This window comes from Pogona vitticeps, chromosome 10, assembly GCF_051106095.1.
Source record: "Pogona vitticeps strain Pit_001003342236 chromosome 10, PviZW2.1, whole genome shotgun sequence".
NCBI classification, from domain to species: domain Eukaryota; kingdom Metazoa; phylum Chordata; class Lepidosauria; order Squamata; family Agamidae; genus Pogona; species Pogona vitticeps.
The window spans coordinates 25,012,647-25,034,052 of record NC_135792.1 but is presented as its reverse complement, the minus strand read 5'-3'; the positions used below and the strand labels follow the sequence as shown (position 1 = coordinate 25,034,052).

At 44.0% G+C, this 21,406-nt stretch overlaps 1 protein-coding gene across 2 annotated transcripts in view; it reads right to left on the bottom strand.

Moving 5' to 3' along the window:
* Positions 1 to 278: 278 nt before the first annotated feature.
* Positions 279 to 21,406, bottom strand: part of GNAO1 (G protein subunit alpha o1) — a 137,029-nt gene continuing 115,901 nt past the window's right edge. Inside the window, exons 7-8 of one of the 2 annotated variants that reach the window (XM_072980956.2) lie at positions 5,197 to 5,350; positions 279 to 3,546 (exon numbers count right to left, since the gene is read on the bottom strand). In XM_072980956.2, the coding sequence (XP_072837057.1) occupies positions 3,359 to 3,546; positions 5,197 to 5,350 (342 nt within the window). In that variant the 3' untranslated portion in view covers positions 279 to 3,358. Of the gene's footprint in view, positions 3,547 to 5,196; positions 5,351 to 15,192; positions 16,934 to 18,562; positions 18,717 to 21,406 lie in introns of those variants that run through there. The other variant, XM_072980957.2, reaches the window with a different exon arrangement.

Here is a 21,406-nt window from a genome sequence, read left to right as displayed (position 1 = left end):
CCACTTCTGAGTATTCTTTACTCTAGCTGTGAAGAAAACTGGATTTAACCCAAGGAACCAGAATTCCTGAACCAAAGAGCTGACAGGATGACGCTGGGAAACGTAGCCTGAAAACAGTCATTATGTTCAGGGTTTCTGATTTTTTTTTTTTAATGAAGGGACACTCCTTTCTTGGTTGTCCCTCATCCAAATGCACAGCTGTCGTCAACCAAAACAGAAATGATGACAGTAAAAGAACGAGTCTCGAATCAGAAGGTGAGAGAGGAAGACTCTGGGTGTTACAGACGAACATTCTCTTTATTAAGCTACACATGAATTTTTCAATAGTCAGAGAAGGAAATTGGCAGTGTCTAATAGATCACAGAAATCTCACCGATTGGTAATAGAAAGGCTTAGAAAGACCTGACGTGCGCGCATATATATAAATATATATATATGCATGTATATATGTATATATACACACACACAGTTTTGTTTTTCTTCTTTACTTTATTCAGGTTGAATTGAAATAGGTGCAATTGGCTTTTTCCAGCAAAGGTACCTCTTAAAAGTGAAACCGTGAAGATGTCTGATTGCTAATCAAAAGTAGAAATGACAAAAGGGGTTGGTCATGAAAACAGTGGCTTCTTAAATAATGTAAACAACTACATTCGATTTTGGTTTTGTTTTGTTTTTTTACTTTTTTTGTAGCTTTTTTTATGTGTGTATTTTTAATTTTTTTTATGATCGTTTTCTCTTTTTTTTTACTTTATTTTTTGTATTTTTTCCCTTTGTTTTCTCAGAACAAACATCCCCATGTGTGTGTGTGAGAGAGAGAGAGAGAAAAGGGGAGCCGAGAGAGGAGAAAGTGAGAGGAACACCACCCACTAAAAAGGAAGAACGGAGGAGAAGACATAAAGAAAAGCGTTCACAAGAAAACGTGGAAAATTAAAAAGAAAAGAAAAGAAAATACAGGGGGATAAAGCCCTCCCAACCCAAACTAACCCACTTTAAAAAAATAAATAAAAATCCAGATGGGAACATCACAGACAGAGGGAGAAACTACACAGGGTCCTTCAGAGCAAAAAAATAAGGTCCAAACAAGACATAGAGGGACTTGTGGCCACCTGAGACCACTGACAGCTGTGCTTTTAAACAATTTAAAGACAAATCCGGAGAGTGAATGGGACCATTCAGAACAACAGATCATTATTGAACGAGAAAGTAAGAGGCACCCTTTTCTAGTTGCCTTGATCAAGGCAGGTTGGTTTGATGATGAGGTGTCCTCAAAGATGCTCTTGCAAGGAGGAAGGTTTCCTAGTCAAGGACTAAAAATAGAGTAAGAACCCCACCCCGGTTGTTTCCTGTTGGGATTCCGTGACTGACCATTTGTTTTTTTGCACCTAGGCAATCACGGCCATCAAAATCCTCCCTTTGAGGTCATGTTTAAGAGGTCAAGGGCGTCGAGGCGGGAAATGCCTCTGTTTTTCAAACAGCCGCACAGGCAAAAACGAAAACACTAAAACCAGCACCTCTAAAAGTAGGGGAGGGGTTTCCTCCCTAGAGCTTTTAATGACAGATTCACTGGGCCGGCCAGAGTGGATCTCTCTGGATTAATTCTGAAGATGTCGAAACCTGGCTGGGAGAGTAGGCATGACCCACCTTTCAATGGCCTTGAGAGTTGTAAAGATGCTAAGTGGTGATTTGTACGCACTGAAGCCAACAGGCCTTCTACTGGGTCTGTTGGCTTCATCTCCATCTCAACCATCCCAAGTGGAAAACATTTCTTTTAGAACGGTCTCACAATGTGTGTGTGATCTGTGTGCGTTTCCAGGTGTGTGTATTTGAATAAAGAGGGAGAGGAAGGAGAGATTTCTCTCTCCCCTTCTCCTTGCTCTTTTCTTAGTTTGGTTTGCTTTGCTTCATAATCTAAAGGTTAAAAAAGAGTTGGGCAAAACCAGATTCCGTGGCAAACCACCCCGAAAGCTCACAGCCGCTATATTCCAGCAAACTGAGATGCCACACAACGATGCAAGAAGGAGTCCTTCGGCGCAATGCTTGGAAACAAAAATTAGAATTTCCAAGCTCGGATCTTGCAAATGGCCAAAGGTCGTTGTATGAGAATTAGAGAGACAGAAAGTGGCAGCCGTTGAAAACCAGGTGGATTATGGACCTAAATTATTGGGCAGATAGCAGGGATACCCCACCACCACCAAACAGATTACAAAAGGGTGGTGATCATTCTCCAAATCAGAATTAAACAAAAATGTATTTTAATAAGATTTTGTGATTAAGGGGAGGGAGGCTCCTTTACAAGGTTTTCCTGGGTGGATGCCTCCTCCTGGCCTCAAGGGGGCACTGTTTTAGGTGCGATGTTCATGTCACTGGTGGAATTCTCCACTCTTCCATATTGGTCTAGAGGGGAAACGATGGCGAATGGGACCGCCATTTTCCCCAGTGTTTGCTTGGGGGAAAGTTACATTCCTCAATCATTATTTGCGTTGTCTCTTCATGGAACGAGGGGAAAACCAGTTGCTTTATTTTCCCGTATTTCCCCACCCCAGCGCCATTTTGTTTTGAATGGGTAAAACAACAACAACAAGCAAACAAAGAAATGGAAACGAAGCAAAACAAGAATACGAGAGCCAGACAGAACTATGAAATCCCGAAAGCCGAAAAAGATGCAGCACAGCAACAGTTTTGATGGAATATCTTCACAGACAGCAGTACCACTAAAAATAAAATAAAATCCATACAAACCAGGGGGAAAAAAAGAAGAGAATTTCCCTCCCATAAAGCACCCTATGCACAAAGGAGTTTTAAAAAAATAACACCGCTACTTTCCCCCCTTATTTTAAGAAAGTTGATTCAGTTTAAAACTCTCAGGAAATGTTTATGCTTTCAACAGATGCTCAGAGAGTTCAGAAAAAAATCGGTGGACGGTTTTTGTCGGTTGGTCTTTTTTTCTTTCGTGGTATTTTCTGACAACAAATTTTACATCAAATTATCTGCCATTACTTTACTTGAACAAGAAAAAAAGGGCTAAGACGATGTCAAGGACATCAGTTCTATCCAGGCAAACTTAAAAAAAAGTGGTTGAAAATTATATATACATATAATTCTATATGTACGTACTTATATATATATATATAATTTTTCATTATGCCTTTTTATTTACCAACTTGCATGACTCATCATCACCATCATTATTGTGTGTGTGTGTCTGTGTGTGTGTGTCTGTGAGAGACTCATATTTCGTTTTGCCTTCCCCCCCCAAATATTTTATTTCATTTCATTTGTTTCCTTTTGCTGTGATTGTTTCCAAATATGTTGTTTTGCTATACAGGATGGAAAGGAGGAAGAGAGGAGGAGGAGGGGGTCAGTATAAGCCGCAGCCTCGGAGGTTGTTGGCAATGATGATGTCGGTGACGGCGTCGAATACCACCTGGATGTTGTTCGTGTCCGTCGCACAAGTCATGTGACAGTAAATCTCCTTGTTCGGCGAGCGGTTTTTGCTTTCGAATTGTGCTTGGATATAAGCTGCAGCATCTTCGTATGTGTTGGGACCTACGTACAGGGATTGGAAAGCAGGAGGATTTTGTTCTTATTAGTAGCTGTTTATTATCTTCCTCTTTAACAAGTGGAACAGAAAGAGAATTCTCCAAGGATTTCCCCCCGGGCAAAATTCTGAGATTTCCAGTCTACAGGTGACACCTTCAGGCGCCATATTTTTCTCACCTGGAGCAGGGCCTACATCTCCGAGGCCGTGCTGTAGGCCTTCATTTCCTGCCACAAGGCTTCTTGGGAGGAAGTGGCTGCAATGCTAGCTGGGTGTCATAGTCTTGCTGCCCTTTATAGACTGTGCGTCTCCCAAAGAACTACAGCACCCATGAAGCACTGCGGCAGGAAACGAGACAGGTATCTGTAGGTGTGGATCTGTGGACTAGAATACCCCCCCCCCAAATCTGAACGGCACACCTTTAGTGAGAATTGGCTTTTAGTTGTCTATACATATTATTTCCTTGATTAAATGGGATATGGTCGGCATATTAAAAGCTAGGCTAGAATACTTTTCTTCAACATATCCCTTTTCTTTTACTCTACTGGTACCTCTTTTAAAACGTATATTAGAAGGACCCGGGTTATAACGCACTGTATAAAGCAGCCTTACACCTGTTTTCTGAAATGACATGGTGCGCCCAAAGCTGTTCTGAGCCTAACGCTGAGTCACAAAGGGGGGACTTGAGCACACAGGACGTTTACTCCTAGGGAATCACACATAGTGGGCAGGAAAAGTGCAAAATTGTTGGGAAAAGTGGAAGGCTGTAGGAAAAGAGGAGGACTGAACACGAGACAGGAAGCCATGGCATTTAGTATGCAACTTCTGAGAAGGACTGTTAATGATAAGAGCTCATTAACTCATAGGGCCACCATAAATCTCCTTTGATTTGGATTCCTGCCTTGAGCACGGGGTTGGACTTGATGGCCTTAGAGGCCCCTTCCAACCCAACAATTCTGTGATTCTTTAAGACAGAAGCAACTTGATGGCACCCAACAACAACAGTGATCAGCATGCAAATATCAATGGTCTTATCTGGAGCAGTAACAAGAAGCATTAAGAGGCTGTGGTGCCCCCACCCACCCCTGGTTACCTCTTAACTTCCTAACTTACATTGTACAGCCGTGCAGACACCTCATGCACATCAGAAGGAGCATGAATAACTTTCACACTTGCAGAATATGAGCTGGGGCAGAATTGCAACATAGAACTGCTGGATAGCTCAGTGGTTTAGGTTGGGAGTTTGATTCCCCGTTGTGCCTCCTTGAGAGATGCTGGACTCGAGGATCCAAAGGGTCCCTTCCAGTTCTAAGATAATACTAAGATTATAAATTTGCCACCTTACACGAGTCTGGTTCCTTGTTTCTCCTCATTGACTATCTTCCTTGTTGACCCCTTCCTTCTCTGCGACTAGAACATGTCAACATTCTGTGACATCCTAACAGCTGGAGCAGAAGACAGCTGGGCCATCAGCCAGTACGTATTCTATTTTATAGGTAAGATACCTCTCAAGCAGTGCTGGCTTTAAGATCTAGGAACTTTACGATGAACTGTATTTTCAAGCCTCAACAAACTCTGTTCCACCTGCTACGTCTGGTTGCTCCTAAGTAGGCTTCATCTCTGGATCCCTGTGCAGCCAAAGTGGCAACATCACATACCTGTATATTCAGGGAAGCAGATGGTCAAAGGTGATTTCTTAATCTTCTCACCGAACAGGTCTTTCTTGTTGAGGAAGAGAATGATGGAGGTATCGATGAAGAATTTGTTGTTACAAATGGAGTCGAAGAGCATTAGAGATTCATGCATGCGGTTCTATGGAAGGGCATATATCAGAAAAGGAAAAAAGGGGAGACAGAACAAGAGAGAGAGAGAGAGAGAGAATATTAGGTTTAAGGAAGGAGAATGGTTACCAAACCAGCAATTGAGAAATGGTTAGAGAACCATGTGGACAAAAATCAGAGCAGTTACAGATCATGAAGCAGCAACGTCAAGAAGGTGAGTGGTAATGTTGGCTTAAGAACTGACTATTCACCTGGTGTTACAGGTCCCTGGAGTAACATCGTTCTCATAAAATGCATGCATTAGAATTTTACAGATGTAACATTTGCAACCTCTTTTTCGCAGGACTAAGTAAAGCATCAGCAGATAACTGAGCGCGTCAGAATGATTCTTGAATCTGGACATCAACCAACGAACCAGCCAAACTAACCAACCAAAGGAGGAAGCAAGAAAAGAAAGGTATTGCTTAGACGTTATGGAAAACTCACGGCTTGCAAATTTATAAAAGCCTTGGCAAAATTACTTTTTTTTTTTTTGACCCGGAATCCACCATGAACAATTTTCCCCTTGGAGAACTTCCCAGAGGTCTCCAGGATGGCATGATCCTTTTTCAGACAAAGGTGACTCTGCAGCCAAAGGGGGCGCAGCAAATTCTATATTTTCATTTAAAAAAAGAGTAATTCCATAGGCAGGAGGCTAGATCAGGAGCAAAGAGATGCGCAACTGGCCTCCAAGAAGCCACAGAAACATTAAGAAATGAACTGCTTCCATATTACTGCTTCACTGGAGCAGACCAATATGTTTCATGGCCGGGGCATTCAGTTTACTCATGAACAGTCCTATGGAGAAGCAGGCAAACTATATATCAAATGTGTACAAGACGGGCGTAGTGCCTTCCATCTCCTGAAAAGGAAAGTCTTTATGTGACGAGGGATGAGAAAACAAATGGAAAACCTGAGGAAAAGGGAAAGATTGGGAGAGCGTTCGGACTAAAAACACAGCCCGCCATGATTGTTGACCGCCTTCCGTTGGAGGAATAGAAGCCCACCAAGAAGTCGGCCTTTCCCAGTCTAGTGGACTCCAGATGCCCTGGTTGACCGCTCCCGTCAAAACAGCCATAACATGAATCCCTGCACTCATCTCAGACTTATTTGTATGACTAACAACCGATGCATTTAATCTTATTCCCCAAACCACACTTTGAAGGGTGCTCGGTCACACTAAAAATATACTAGATGTGTTTTGACTTCCATCTTTCTCAAGAGAAAATAAAATTCAAAGCCGTTAACAGCTACGTTTGGTGTATTATTCTTTTCTCTCCTCAGGGCTGTGATTTTGGTTCGTTGTGATAAAGTTGTTTAATGCATGGATAAACGTTGTACTAAATTTCCGTTTTGTTTGAATTTGCTTGTTCTATTGTATCCCAAATTTGGGCACTGGTGTCTAGCCACGCTGGCCACGTGACCACGGAAACTGTCTTCGGACAAACGCTGGCTCTACAGCTTGGAAACGGGGATGAGCACTGCCCCCTAGAGTCGGACGCGACTGGACTCAATGTCAAGGGCAACCTGTACCTTTACCTTTATTGATTTTGGGAGGAATTGATCACCGGATGGTTTCTCACTTCAGAGGAACTAAGATGATTTACAGAGACTTGCAACGGTGGTTTGCATTGCTGTGAGAAAATTGCCTCTGTTCTCCCCTGCTCTGAGATTAATAATAATTTGTCATCTCACCTCAATCAATAAAGTATGATTTGAAGAAAGTGTGTGTCTTCTGTCTATCTCTTTCTGCCTGACTGTCTGTCTGTCTGTCTCTTTCAGTGGTTCCCCATCTGGGGTCCCCAGATGTTCTTGGACTACAACTCCCAGAAATCTTGGCCAGCACGGCGAGTGGCGAAAAGGCTCCTGGGAGTTGTAGTCCAAGAGCACCTGGGAAACCCAGGTTGGGAACCACTGATCTATGTAAGCAAGAGAAAGACAAGACTATGATTAATTTAGTGATTGCTTTGATGTTATCCTGGAAGAGGAAGGACCAATAAAATCTCTCACACACTAGAAAAGAGCTGGCACTTTATTAACATTTGGTAACTAATAAATACATTACTGACAGCCAATAAATTATTACAATAAGAATAGAAACTTCTATTAAACCCACCAATGGTCATTCACACGCCATACAAAATGACAGTTAATACAGTTCAGACCAATCAAACATGCAAAAAAAAATTAAATTAAATTATAAAAAGATGCTGCAACTAACTGGCGAAGGAAAAGGGGGGTTTAGCAAGCTTCAGCGACCCTTTCAAATTCAGTGTGTGCGTGTGTTTTCTTTAAAGCTGTATTAAACTGCTACTGAGAGAAAAAAGAAGGGGTAGAAAGAAGAGAGTCAGGCTGGCCACCAAGGGGGATGGTATACAAGAGGGGATGATGAACAACTCCCCCCATCCTTGACCATTAAATACATTTTGTGGGGATGATGAGAACTGTAATCTAGCAAAGGGCTTAGCTAGATGGCTCATTTGGAGCAGGCAGCTGTGGGCTCAGTAGGGTTGGGTGGAAGTCCGATATGTCATTTGGTATGATCCTTCCATCCAAGCTATTCTATTTGACCTGCCTGCCTTAAGAAAATACAATAAATCTCTCTCTCTGGTCTCCTGCTTGTGGAGGAAGCTTTTGATTTTTTAAAAAAGGCACAGTGCATCAGCGCTTCCCTTACTGGCTTTTAAAAAATAACTTTGCTTCCTCCCTCTGCCCTTCTATGGAGGGAGAGAGTTTTTCATTTCCGAATTCCCGATATCATTAAGCGGCACGGCTGTCTGTTTGAGCCACTAATGATATTGGGAAACGAATCAGCTGGGAAACTAAAGCAGCAAGCTCTGCTTTGATTTGATTTCAGCGATCAAACATGCTGGGAATGAATCAAAAGGGAGTGATCCTACCCACACCGAAAGAAGCGCTGGTCCTTGACCAGGGGCTCAGAAAGGTGTAGGTAGGACCATGCTGGGGATGGGCTGGTTCTATCTCACTGGCCAAAGGAGTGAACCAGTCCACCCTCACAGCAGAACAAACGGTGGGCCAAATGCTCACAGAGTCATTCCCAAACTCAGAAGGCCTACTGGGATTCCCAGCCCTGGCAAACAGGTTTAGCACAGACAAATAGATAAGGAAGAAGGAGAAAATGGTATCTCTCCCATCTCACTGAGGTTAGGATAGTAGGGTAAACCATGTGGAGGTGCCAAGGATGGCTGCCCTAGCTGGATGAGGAGAGTACCAAAAGATGTGCTTCCCTTTCGAGGCATCCCATAATCTTGCGGGTGGGAAGCTTGGGTCAGACATTTGGCAACTGCAAGAATTGGCACTTTCAGATGCAAAAGGAGGCTGGGTTTTTGCCCCCACCCCACGTTCAGAACGTCAACATTAAAATCCCCAGAGACCACTGGCTTTTCTAGTTTGGGGGAATCCTGAGAGTTACGTCTCTTTCCCCAAGGTCTGTGCCTCATTTCTTCTCCCCCAACAAACGCCTGGTGCAGTTACTCATTCTTTTGTGTACGTCTGCAGTAAGTGGAATCTGCCCTGTTCAGGATCTTACTCCAAAGGATTCAGATCCTTTGGAGAAGACAAGGGAGAACTAAAAGAAAAATAAAGGGGTTAATGGCATATTAATTCATGTTAATGGGATTCTGCTTCATGACACTGGGCTTTCGATCCGCAGAAGACAGGCGGTGCAGTCCCAACCAACCCATAGAGAACAAAATACTGCAGGACTTCCCTATCCACTGGATCAGCATCCGCGGATTCACTCATGTGCTGCCTGGTAATATTAAATAAAAACCCTCAGAAATACATATTTATATGTATTTATTTCACTATTTACCAGAATTAGCCACTAGAAGGAGCCAGAGACAATGCTATGTATAGCGTTCGCTATTTCCGCATTTTTGGCATCCACATGAAGGCTCTCCCGCATTCTCCAGAAATAGAATCCTACTTGAAGCCCTGGAGAGCTTATGCCAACACTAAATTAGAAGAACCAAGTCTCCGATGTTCCTATTTCCTTTAATGCCGCATGGCTGCCCATTTTTTCCTGGCACTCAGGGGGAACATGCCGTATTGGCTTAGCGTTAGTGCAACCTCCTTTAAAAATGTGCCACAGCTGAGGAAAGGGCATCCACCTTCTCAATGGCTCCAGCTATACAAGGTGAACCACATCCAGCTTGTACACTATTCTGGGGCGAGAAGGGCGGCCTCCGAGCTCAACAGGTAACACACCGAGCTACTCCCACAGGGAGGACACACAGACGGGACTGCAGATGTTCACCATCAGGACTTTGATAACTGACTGTCAGAATAAAAGGGGGAAAGGGTCCCAGAGTGGGGGGAAAAAACCCTCCTTCAATATCAGCAGTGGGAGAAAACAGCATTTTGTGCGCAATGCTGAGAAGAACTTAGCCCGGTTTTCGCACTTCGCCAACGGGGATGAAGTTATTCTGCAGCACTTCCAAGATTCTGAAATGGTTTGATCTACGTCTCCAACACTAACAAATGCTATGAATGAGTCGTTTGTGTATATGAACACTTCACGTATATTTCTAAACTGGTTTTGATTCCACTCCCTTAAAATATACAAGCAACAATCTTAAGCTTTTACCATCTCTAATATGGTGAACATTGATCTTTTTGGTAAATCACAGAAAAGAACAGCTGAAATGCCCTCCTGAAATGACAACCCCCCCACCACACACATAGAGTCTATAGCTATTGGCAACGAGGAGAAGACTGTATTGTGGCGGCTTGCCATACACATATGAAAGATAAGGACACCCTAGAACAAAAGAGTCGGTGGCAAGCCTAGTTCAAACTAGCATGACTGAACATACAAGTAGAGTTGGGCACGAACCAGCACTTCATGCTGGTTTGTTTCTTAGCGAAACAGGTATTCAGCACTTCGCAGCCCCTCCTCCTCTGGCAAACAGCCACTCAGAGGCAGTGCTTACTGGGGCCCTGCCTCTGATTGGGCCTCTGATGGAGGAGGTGGGACTGGGAAGCCCCAGACACCTATTTGGCTGAGAAACAAGCTGACACGAACCACTAGTTCGTTGGTTCGTGCCCATCTCTGCACACAAGGATTCAAAACCAGGAGGCTAAGAGTCAAGCACGTATTGCCCAGTGCCAGGTTGGATGAATCGGTCTCTTTTGGTTTCAACTTCTTTTTTTTACATATTAAAAATCTCAAGCTCTTTCTGATCGGGCAATAAAGAAATTTGCTAATTTGGCTACAGAATTTGGAGTGCTCAAATGTCAAATTTTTAGCTGGCATAAAGCAGGGGCTGTACCCCTCCTCCCCTGATATCACTGGACATCTTGATGTGGGAGAAAGCGTACATGCTGTCAAAGCCAGCTGGCTCTTTCTGAAATAGGACCCCATGAGAAATTACACTGATTTATTGCGATCGCAAGAAAAGCAGTCTCTGCTCAGCCACCGGAAAAGGTGCAGCTGTTATGTGTTCCCACAGGTGGAAATGTGACCTGAGGAATTCCGGCCCATTGTTCAACAAGTACTATTTTAGGGATACAATCGCTGCTCGGTTATTGCTCACAACAGGCCAAATCAAACTCCTATCTAATTGTCACAACATGACAACAATCACATACTGAAGAAAAAGAAAGGAAGCTGGGTCACTCCCGAGTGGAGCTTTTGATGGCTTTGGTAACAGTAGGGCAGTGAATTCACTCTGGGTTTTAATCCAGACTTTATAGACACTCTCTAAGCTGCTGAATCCTGTTTCCAAAATTGATTCAGGACCCTGGACAGCTGCTCTACTCATCTTCTGTGTATGGCCTTGGGAAGGAGCGATGTGGAGGAAAATTCAGCCTGAGGTTTCTGCTTTTTAATTCTCTAAATCATTAATATAAAAGTGTGTGTGTGTTGAAGAAATCATTCTTTCACATTACACATGATTCAGTGATAAGCAGATTTTAGAGCATGGTTGGGAAACTTTCCTCTTTTTTTAATGTTTGGATTACAGCTCCCAGTGACCATGCTGGCTGGGGCATTTTGGGAGTGATAGTTTGAAAAAAAGGAATGTTTCCTACCTCTGCTTTACCTCCTGAGTCCCCCAGATGTTGCTGGAATTCAGTTCCCAGCTATCTGAGTGAGCAGATCGAATGGTCAGGCATGTCGGGAGTCGTAGTTCAGTCATTCTGGGAGGGCTCCAATTTTTTGGGGCTTTCAAGTGTTCAAAAGCACAATCTCATCCCTTTGAGGTGTTATCCCCATCTAATCATGGGGCAACTTGAGAGAGATGATAGCTTATCACAGACTATTAGCAAATTACTGTTCATAGATCAGGTCTCGGGTGGTTTCTAGTTCACAGCTCAGTTGCTTAATGATGATGCTGCATTGCCAATAAAGTATACGTCCTCTAAAATGGCACACATTCTATGAGATCCGTCAATTCCCTCTCCCACGTCTCCTGCAATGTGTCTCAAGCCTTCTCCTTTCCTCCAGCAAATGCGTCTTGTGTTTCCTACACCTGCCCCAACTTTCAACATGTCCCTTACCCTCCCTCTTCAGTAGCTCTTTAAGAACTTTCCAACCCTTAGTGCCCTCACTCCGCCCGGTCTCCTTTGTTGATAGAAAAATCACACAACTGTCATAGAAATATTTAAATGAGCATGCAAACAAACACAAAACCGGAGGGCCATAATGATCACATCTGACCAACCTTCCCTAAATGTCTACTTTCCAGTTGCGCAGGGCGACAACTCCCCAGAATTCTCCCAGCACAGCAAATCCATCTAGCACCCTTGCTGGCTGGTGTGATTTCAATATCAGTGGAGCAGGAAGTTAATCCCAGAAGGAAGGGTTTAAGATACTGAAACTTTCAATGGCTCCCATGGAGTCTGGAGTATGTGTGAAGCAGTTTCACCGGGATACTGACTCAGAACGATCTCACTTACTGATCTGTTTTCAACAGCAACCCACCTGCACGGTTTCACATCAGCACCAAGCCTGCTCACCACCATTGATTCCTAAGCACAGCCCTCTCCACATATACAGCCAAAACAAGGCGTTCCCCCATCGCCTGTAGAACAAGTCCTCACCCTACCCCCTCTGCCCCCAATGTGCACATGCCTTCTCCCACCCTCATTCCACGACGATATCAGAAACGGTGCCACATCTGTACCATATAGGGCAAGGAAGATACAGCGATAGGTGCACATGTGCATTATTTGGAAATAACGCATTAAAAATGGTGACGTTATTCATTGCATACTATTGTGGTTAACAATACTGTAGAGTATTGAGGTCCTCTTTTTTCACAGGTTAATGGTACCCCGTGAGGGGTTTGGAAACTGTCTGTTCACATTTACGAATTACTTTCCAAACTATTTTTTAGGGGGAGGTCCAGTTGGCAGAGATCATTTCCCTATTTGTAAAGGAATTTAACGACAGCAGCAGCAGTTACAATGAGAAGCCACACAACAGTTATGCATTATAAAAAATGTTAGCCACTAGAGCGTTGTCTGTTCAGTAACCAAACCTAATCTCCTGGCAAGGGGGAATACAGGGAACAGCTCCCATCCGATAAAGATGGCATGGTGATTTTCCCACAATGCACTGGGGTTGCTGTGCTGGGCTTTCATCAAAGCCCTGCTAAAACGGTAACAGCCCATGGGGAACGCTTGGCCACCGCCGGAGGATAATGGGGCTTGCAAACGCTTGAGCCCGTTCCTAAATCCCAGGCATGGCACTCACGTAGAGGAGCGTTTCCCAGAAACCAGACTTGGCTGCTAATAAAAAAAGAGAGACGTAAATAACAGCCTGTGAAAGTCTTAGTTTGTAAAACTTTGCCACTAATTGTTGGGTAGCTTGCTCATCCTCTCTCCGACTATGATCACCTGAATATGAAAAGGGCCTGCAGATGATGACCAGCATCTCTGCTCTACGCTACGAAGCCTCAAAGCTTGGCTATAGAAAAGGGGATTGCTCTTGGTGCCACCGTTTACATGTTTTTGGAAGTCTGCTGTTCTTTTTTCTTAGCTGTCCATGTGGATGCTTCTTATCCCCTGCCAGCTTTCAGTGTCTTCTGTTATGGCCCTCCCTCGTCCCACGAAAGGCCGCAGGGCTTTGGTGTGATCGGTTTCTAATTCCGACCGGCAGAAAAGTTAGCAGGAAGTGAGTTCAGGGGAAAGGGTGATGGGGCAGGGTTGTGGCCTCCATCTTAGTCTGAGTTTGGTTCTCTGGCAGATGTAATAGCAGCTGATTTTATATGGCAATGAAGGAATAAACACAACTGGCAATAATTAAAGGAATTGCACAGTCTCCTTCAAGGTGGACATGAATGTGCAAGAATACTTAAAAAGGAGCCTCACAAAATGGCTGCCTCGTTTCTTTACTTCCTACAGTGACTTCCAGGTTATAAGTTTTTTTGGGGAAAAGGAGCTCAGCCCCCCCCATCGAATGAAACCACCTTCTCTCCCCCCCCATCACAAGAAGGTTTCGTTGTTGTTGTTGTGATGATGATGATGATTTTAAAAGGGAATTGGGTTGGAAGGATGTGACTTGAACCATTAGAAGATGTCTACCCCAACCCAAAGAAACCGAAGGCTCCCCAGAAAGGAGTGAACAAATAGCAAGTACAGCGTCTGAGGAGAATCTGGGTGGACCGAAAAGAGAACATATCTGACAAGAGATACAAAGAAACACACACTGGCAGAGAAGCACAGAGAGATACCAATACAGCCTTGGGATCAGATTCGTCCTCCATACAGCGCTCAAAACTGTACAATTCCAGAAGTATAGCTTTGGGACAAACCTGCTATTACCAAAGAACAGTCCCCCCCAAATCCCAAATCCACCTCAGAAACAATTGTTTATCTGCTAAAACCAAACAACAAAACCATGGAATACCTTATAAAAAGGGGAAGGAAGAGAGGGAGGGAGGGAGAGGATGGGGCGATATCAAACAGTACTTAGGTCTGTTTAAATTTTGGAGTTAAATCTGTCGTACCAAGGCAGAAACAGATGAGAGAGCAGCTTCACAATTAGAAAGTGATGTAACATTATACGTCCATAGACACGTGCTTCATAGCGGCCATGTTTGTGCTGTCAAATGTAAACAAAGATGGGTGTTTAGGTCCCAGTGACCCATCACCAAACCTAAGCAAACTAACGTGCCACCTACAAAGCTATGAAATGACACTGTGAGATAATCAAATGCCCTGTCTTTCTGAAGACAGCTCCCCTTCTAACAGCAAAGCTGTCATTTACGTATTTCTGCCCTTGGTAAAGACATCCAGCTGTTGGCTTTTCAACCTTCCAGTGACTGTTTTTAGAAGTTTTTTTTTAAAAAATGGCAACTCCCTAGTAGTCCTGCCAAAAAGCAACTTTCCCAAAATCTAATAGTTTCCAAGGAAAACTCCGCATTTTGCTGACCTCAAAAGAGTGCTTCCAGAAGAGCAACATTCATGCAACCACAACACTGAACATAGCTTCTCATTGTCCTTTCCCGATCCGTCCTAGAGCAAAAGTCAAGTTTTGGTCAATTGGGAAGCAAGCTATTTTTCTTTCTGAAAATCTTGTCTTCCATTACTGGCTTTCTCATGGAAGGATCCCTACTACGTTTATGTGAGTCCCTGGAACCCAACACGAAGACCACCTTACTTGGTTATTCTAGAATATTTATTTACGTCTTCTATAACCATGTCTTTTCTATTGAGAGAGACCCCCAGAGGTTCATGACCATTGGTAATTTTTTTTTTTTTGATGCCCAGTCATCTGCCCCAAATTTAAAAACGAAAGCAAAGCACGACTTTTAGATTTCAATCCGCACTAACCATTTCATTCTGGAGCAGAAATGGTAATTCATCTTGGCTTCCAGGTCACTTGCTCTTCCTGAGCAAATGGTAAAAAAGGTTCAAAAATGTGGGAGGCCGAGAACTTCCTCAGCCATCCTTTTTTCCATTTCTATTTTATTTTTTTCTTATCTGCTCTCAACATCTAGGAAGAAAGCATGGAATAGGATGCGCTGCAGTTCTTAACATGTATGAACAGCAGCAGCAAGCATGTGTCTGTTACGCTCATACATGTGTCGTGGATCGGGGCCACTATTTGGGGGAGGGGGAAAAAAAGAGAAGATCAGTCATTTCTCTCAGAACCATCTCCCACCAAACAGGAACCTGTTTGTGTTGGACGTGTTTTCTCCTACAATTAAATTCAGCAGCGTTGGGAGGAGAATTTTAACACGGAAATCATGATCCCTTTTCACAGCAGCTAATGATATGAAAAGATGGCACGCACTGAGGATATCTTGGCCACAGATCTCTTAAAGTTTGGCACTTAAATGGCAAATACCAGAAGAGTCAACGTATTCAGTAAAGTCATTTCCTGCCCCTTGAAATACAGTGGTGCCTCGCTAGACAGTTACCCCGCATGACAGCTTTTTTGCTAGACATTGACTTTTTGCGATCGCTATAGTGATTTGCAAAACAGTGATTCCTATGGGGGAATTTCGCTGGACAATGTTTGGCCCCTGCTTCGCAAACCGATTTTTGCTAGACAACGATTTTGACAGCTCCCTCTTCGCTCGCAAAACAGGTGTTTTCTGGACCTAAGCTTCGCAAGACAGCGATTTAAACAGCTGATTGGCGGTTCACAAAGCAGCTTTCCTATGGCTGATCTTTGCTAGACAACAACTATTCTTCCCCATTGGAATGCATTAAACAGGTTTCAATGCATTCCAATGGGGAAATGCTTTTCGCTAGACAATGATTTCGCTAAACAGCTATTTCAGTGGAATGGATTATCATCATCTAGCGAGGCACCACTGTACAAGGATTTAGAGCAGTAATCCCAATCTTGGGTTCCCAGATTAAAACTCCCAGAAGCCTTTGCCACCAGCTGTGGTGGTCAGGATTTCTGGGAGTTGTAGTCCAAGAACATCTGGGGACCCAAAGTTGGGAACCAGTGATTTAGACTCTATTTACCCTCTCCAGTGTTAGTTTCAATACTGGCTACCATTCCAACATGGGTATGGTAGAGAAATTCACCTCACAGCTTTCAATTTGGGGGGGGGGAGAGCATAGAAAAGGGAGTAGGATTTTCTGAGGAAAATTAGTGAAGTCTGGGAAAGGACATTTCTTCCCTTCTGTTTCAGTCAAATGACAAGGCGACATGTCCCAATAGTTACTTTGAAAAAAAAGAGTCCAGTGAATGCCGACTCACATGGACATGGAAGTTGTGTGATCCCCCTGAAACATGTTGGGTGGGATTGGCCTAAACCTGGGAGGTGGTAGAGCGGACAAGTGAATATTGACCACGGGTTTGCTTCCAAGAAAGAAAGAAAGAAAGAAAGAAAGAAAGAAAGAAAGAAAGAAAGAAAGAAAGAAAGAAAGAAAGAAAGAAAGAAAGAAAGAACGAGGCTTTAATAGAGTCCACATCCACGCAAATTGTTGGCTATGATGACATCAGTTACAGCATCGAAGACAAACTGGATGTTGTTGGTGTCAGTGGCACAGGTAATGTGTGTGTAGATCTCTTTGTTGGACGACTTATTCTTGCTCTCGTATTGCGACTGAATGTAAGTCACAGCTTCAGTGAAAGAACCGGGTCCTGTAAGAGAGGAAAACAAAAGCTGAGAGAAAGGCTGTTTTGAGGCACGTGACGTCACCCATCCAAATAGACTCCCTCCCCAAGAGGCATGGCCATGTCCGGGGATTCACAGTTTTACGTGGCCAGCCTCTGGGCCACTGCTAAAATGTTTGCAAGCAACAAGGTTGTGTGATGTCCAGGGTCTTCACCTAGTTTCTTGAAAGCCTTCCTCCACCCTCAAACAGTGCATTCCTGTCCTAGCCTAGGAAAAAAGCCCTATTTTTTGAAATTGAGGCTACTCAAATTGTGCAGTGTCCACACTGGCTAGGACTTTTGGAACTTTCGCCCTGCGGAAAAGCAGCCATTTCATTTTTTTGTGTTCAGTTTGGTCAATAGTACTGATTAGAGATGGGCACGGACCACTGGCTCAGCAGTTCATCCGGGTTCATTTAACGATCCAACAGGTGATTGATGCTTCCAAGCCGCACCTCCTCCGACGGGCACCCACTTAGAGCCACCGCCATGGCTTCCCTGCACCGCCTCCTCCTGGTGCTGCCTCTGAGTGGCTGCCTCTGCTGGAGGAGGTGGGGCTTGGAAGTGCCAAACACCTGTTTGGCCGGTAAACGAACCAGGACGAACTGCCGAACCAGTGGTTCATAGTACCTGTCTCTAGTGCTGTTATATCTCTGGACAATGCTTTTGATAACAATGCTCAACACTGGCCTTGCAGTCTTTCGCTTTATGTTGTCCTAGGCTCACGCCATGTCACATGACAGTCCTGGGTCCAAATGACATGCTTTGCTAATTGAGGGAATGCAATGAGCAATGAGTATATGTTGTTTTAAAGGTCCATCCATCCATCCATCCATCCATCCATCCATCCATCCATCCATCCTTCCTTCCTTCCTTCCTTCCTTCCTTCCTTCCTTCCTTCCTTCCTTCCTTCCTTCCTTCCTTCCTTCCTTCCTTCCTTCCTTCCTTCCTTCCTTCCTTCCTTCCTTCCTTCCTTCCTTCCTTCCTTCCTTCCTTCCTTCCTTCCTTCCTTCCATCCATCCATCCATCCATCCATCCATCCATCCATCCATCCATCCATCCATCCATCCATCCATCCATCCATCCATCCATCTCTACCACAGAACTGAGGTTAGCCCCAGGAGTGAAGCTCCATTGACCATCATTGCTAACATGATCAATCTAATAAATAAAGTTGGAGAGAAGTGAGATTTCCCTCTGGCACCACGACAGGCAGGTGGCAGTTAAATCTCTTCCTCAATATCATGCTTTCAAACTTGATTTCCTACATTCCACTCTTCATAAATCTTTTTTTTTTTTTTTGGCTACAACTACCAGGATGCCACCTCCAATAACGATTTCCTCATTAATGCAATAATGAGAAATGATGATGCAATGTGCTAATTTTGGTTCCTCCTCACTTTCTGGCTTGCAGCCACTCTCCTGCACCCAAATTATACTTTTGGCAGTTATTGATTACAATGCCTTTTACAGGTGGTAATCTAGCAAAACCCTCCTCACGGATCTCTGCTCTATATCTTTGTTTTAATCCCTTTCTTCAAAGCTGTGTTTGAACCTAGCTTTGTTTGGTGGTCATGGATTTCCTTCAAACAATGTTGAAGGTCCCATTTTCCTTACCTGTGTATTCTGGGAAGCAGATGGTCAATGGGGATTTCTTGATCTTCTCCTCGAAGATGTCCTTCTTGTTGAGGAACAGGATGATGGAGGTCTCCGTGAACCACTTGTTGTTACAGATGCTATCAAAGAGCTTCAGTGATTCATGCATGCGATTCTGAAACACAAAGGAGATGGTGCATCAGGCCAAAGACGGCGCCTGCTGGGCCATCTTTAATGTGTAAGGAGGCATCTACAATTAATAAATGGGGGAGGGAAGAATATGAAAGAAAGCGGACAACAGTGGACGTCATTCAATCAATGTTTACAAACTAGGAACATGTGAGCCTCCATTAAAAAAAAAAAGATGCAGTCCCTATAGATTTGAAATACAGTTAGTAGCACTGTGGTATTAATTTTTTTTACAGAGCCGTAAATTTAGCATAGCACTTTTAAAATAGATATATAAGTTTAAGATTTCAGCTCCGATTAAAGGTCATGCACCATGCATTTTGGGTGGGTGGGTGGAGGAGCCGTTCCACTGCCCTTCGTGGTCAAAAAGATCTCAACCAAAGAGCAGGTCATGCAAACTGTGCAGAGCATTCACCTCAAAGTGACAACGGATCGTGCCACGGGTGCATGGTTGTGTGGGACGTGTGTTTGGCTGGAGACATTAACCAAGGACCAGCAAATCCTTGAATTAATCGAGAGTTGAAAGCAGATCATGAGACGGCATCTTCTTGGCAATGACCTTGCGGTGACCTTTAGCCCAAGGAGTTTGTTATATAATTTAGCACGGACAGCCTTTGAGCGTCTTGGCTTTTTCCCCCCTTTGGGTTTCTTTTTTAAATTTTATTTTTAAGTGCATGTCTTTTTGGGAAACATGGCTTGATTAAAAGCATTTCACCCAGATAAAAAGAGATAAAAGGACAAGAACGACAGGAAGAGAAAATGAGAGGGAAGGAGAGGAAGGAACTCAAAGAGACAACATGCTTAAGGACCACCGAGGCCTTTTATCGGCACACGATCTTGGCTGATGTTAGTCTGTGCCTTAAGGAAAAGAATTGGGCTCGGTTCTGGAGGTGAGTTTTCTGGCAATGCCGCAAATCAAATACACGAATGAAGGTGAAGCTGCTTTTTAGTTAGAAACCATGCAGTAAGTAACAACAACAACAAAAAATGGAGAGATTAAACAGTGGTGTGATTTAGATGTGGAGGTAAATACAGGTCACTGCAAAACCAGACAATAAATGCCAAGTTCCCGGACTGCTTTCAACTCTTTTTCCTTTGTTTTCTCGGTTCAAGAGAAGCTTCATACCTGTCAAATTTGGAGGGTCTCTCAAAATCTCATTATTTCGGCCTTTGTTTGGTTAGACAAGGTCAGGTGGCCAAGGAATAGTGGTGTTGGTGAAGAGAAGACCTGCTGGAAGTTTGGAGCAAGAGGCTGAAGCCAGAACGCCCATGCCGCCTCTCCCCGACGGAAATGGAATAGCAGAGAGAAGCAGCCATAACTGAGGTTGAGAAGCAAACCCATAGATTCAACAGGGGGTTATTGAGAAGCAAAGAGTATGTTATAGAGACCAGAGAGCATCTTCCCGTTTTGTCTTTGGTGGCATCTTGTCATGTGCCACGTAATTCTCACCACACAAATCTAGCAGGAAAATTATAACCAAGAAGAAAGTACAGATAAAAATTATTCAAGAAATCTACTGGAAAGTTTCTTTGAGATGCAACCAACCCACTTCACCAAGGACCACCCTTTGTTGGTGTTGCTGGGGAAGGCTGATCCTTTCTCCCCCAGCTCCTGTTTGCTGGCTAGGGGGGGGGTCGCAAAACAAAGCACAGACTGAATCTCAGTAATAAAACAATAGAACTTTATCACTTGAAAAGTGGAGAGTCATCAACATATAGTAGATGTGCAAAATGGGTCACTCCAAATAATCGGACAATTACTCTTTTATAGTTCTAAGTGGAAATTTCCAAAGTAAATAACTAAGCATGTGCAGGAATAGATACAATAAGAATGAATGCTGTAAAACAATGCTACAAAAGGACAAAACAGCTTTCTTTGACAGGCTGCTTAGACAATATGACCAGAAAATGCTTTAACTATTATAATGCCAGTGTTTGACCTGACCCAGTGAATGCCAACTTCCGTGTCTGCTCTAATGCCCAATTATGGGCTCTTGCTTATCACCTCCACATTCTCGCTCTTCCCCCTCACTTTTCAAATGGAGGTGATAAACTATGATCACTTTTAAACTGTGCACCAGGGAAGACTGATAGGGTTTGTTACTCTGATGACAGCCAGTAATGGTAGACAAGCTTTCCTGAAAGAAAGACACCTTGCATGTCACAGCCCCATTTTCCCATCCAAAGGGAGAAGAGATGCACATACATTTCCGAGCACGCGTGCACATACATTTACACACTTCAAGTTATGGCTTAGCTGTAGGACTCCATGGGAAGCAAAGAGAAACGTTGTCATTCAGACACCAGCATCTCGCCCCCCCCCCCCGATTTGGATGGCTTATGACAGCAATGATAGCAGCTCTGACTTTCTTGCTACTCCTCCCCCCCCCTTTTACGCTGCCCTTTCCTCCTCCTCTGGGGCTTAGCAATAAGACACTGCCAAACACACGTGCACACAGACAGGTGGGAGAAGGGGAGAGGCCCCATTTCCCAAGCAGCCCCATGAATGAGCCGGAGGCTGGTTTCCTCTCTCGGTTTTAGCTGAACCCTTGCCCGCATGTGGACAGAAGGCCAAGGAGCGCCCCAGACCTCCTAATCAGGAAACCAGGCAAGCCGGCAGGGGAGGGGAGGGGAAGCCGGCTCTCACCGTCTGGGAGAGAGCTCAAGGCAGAGCAG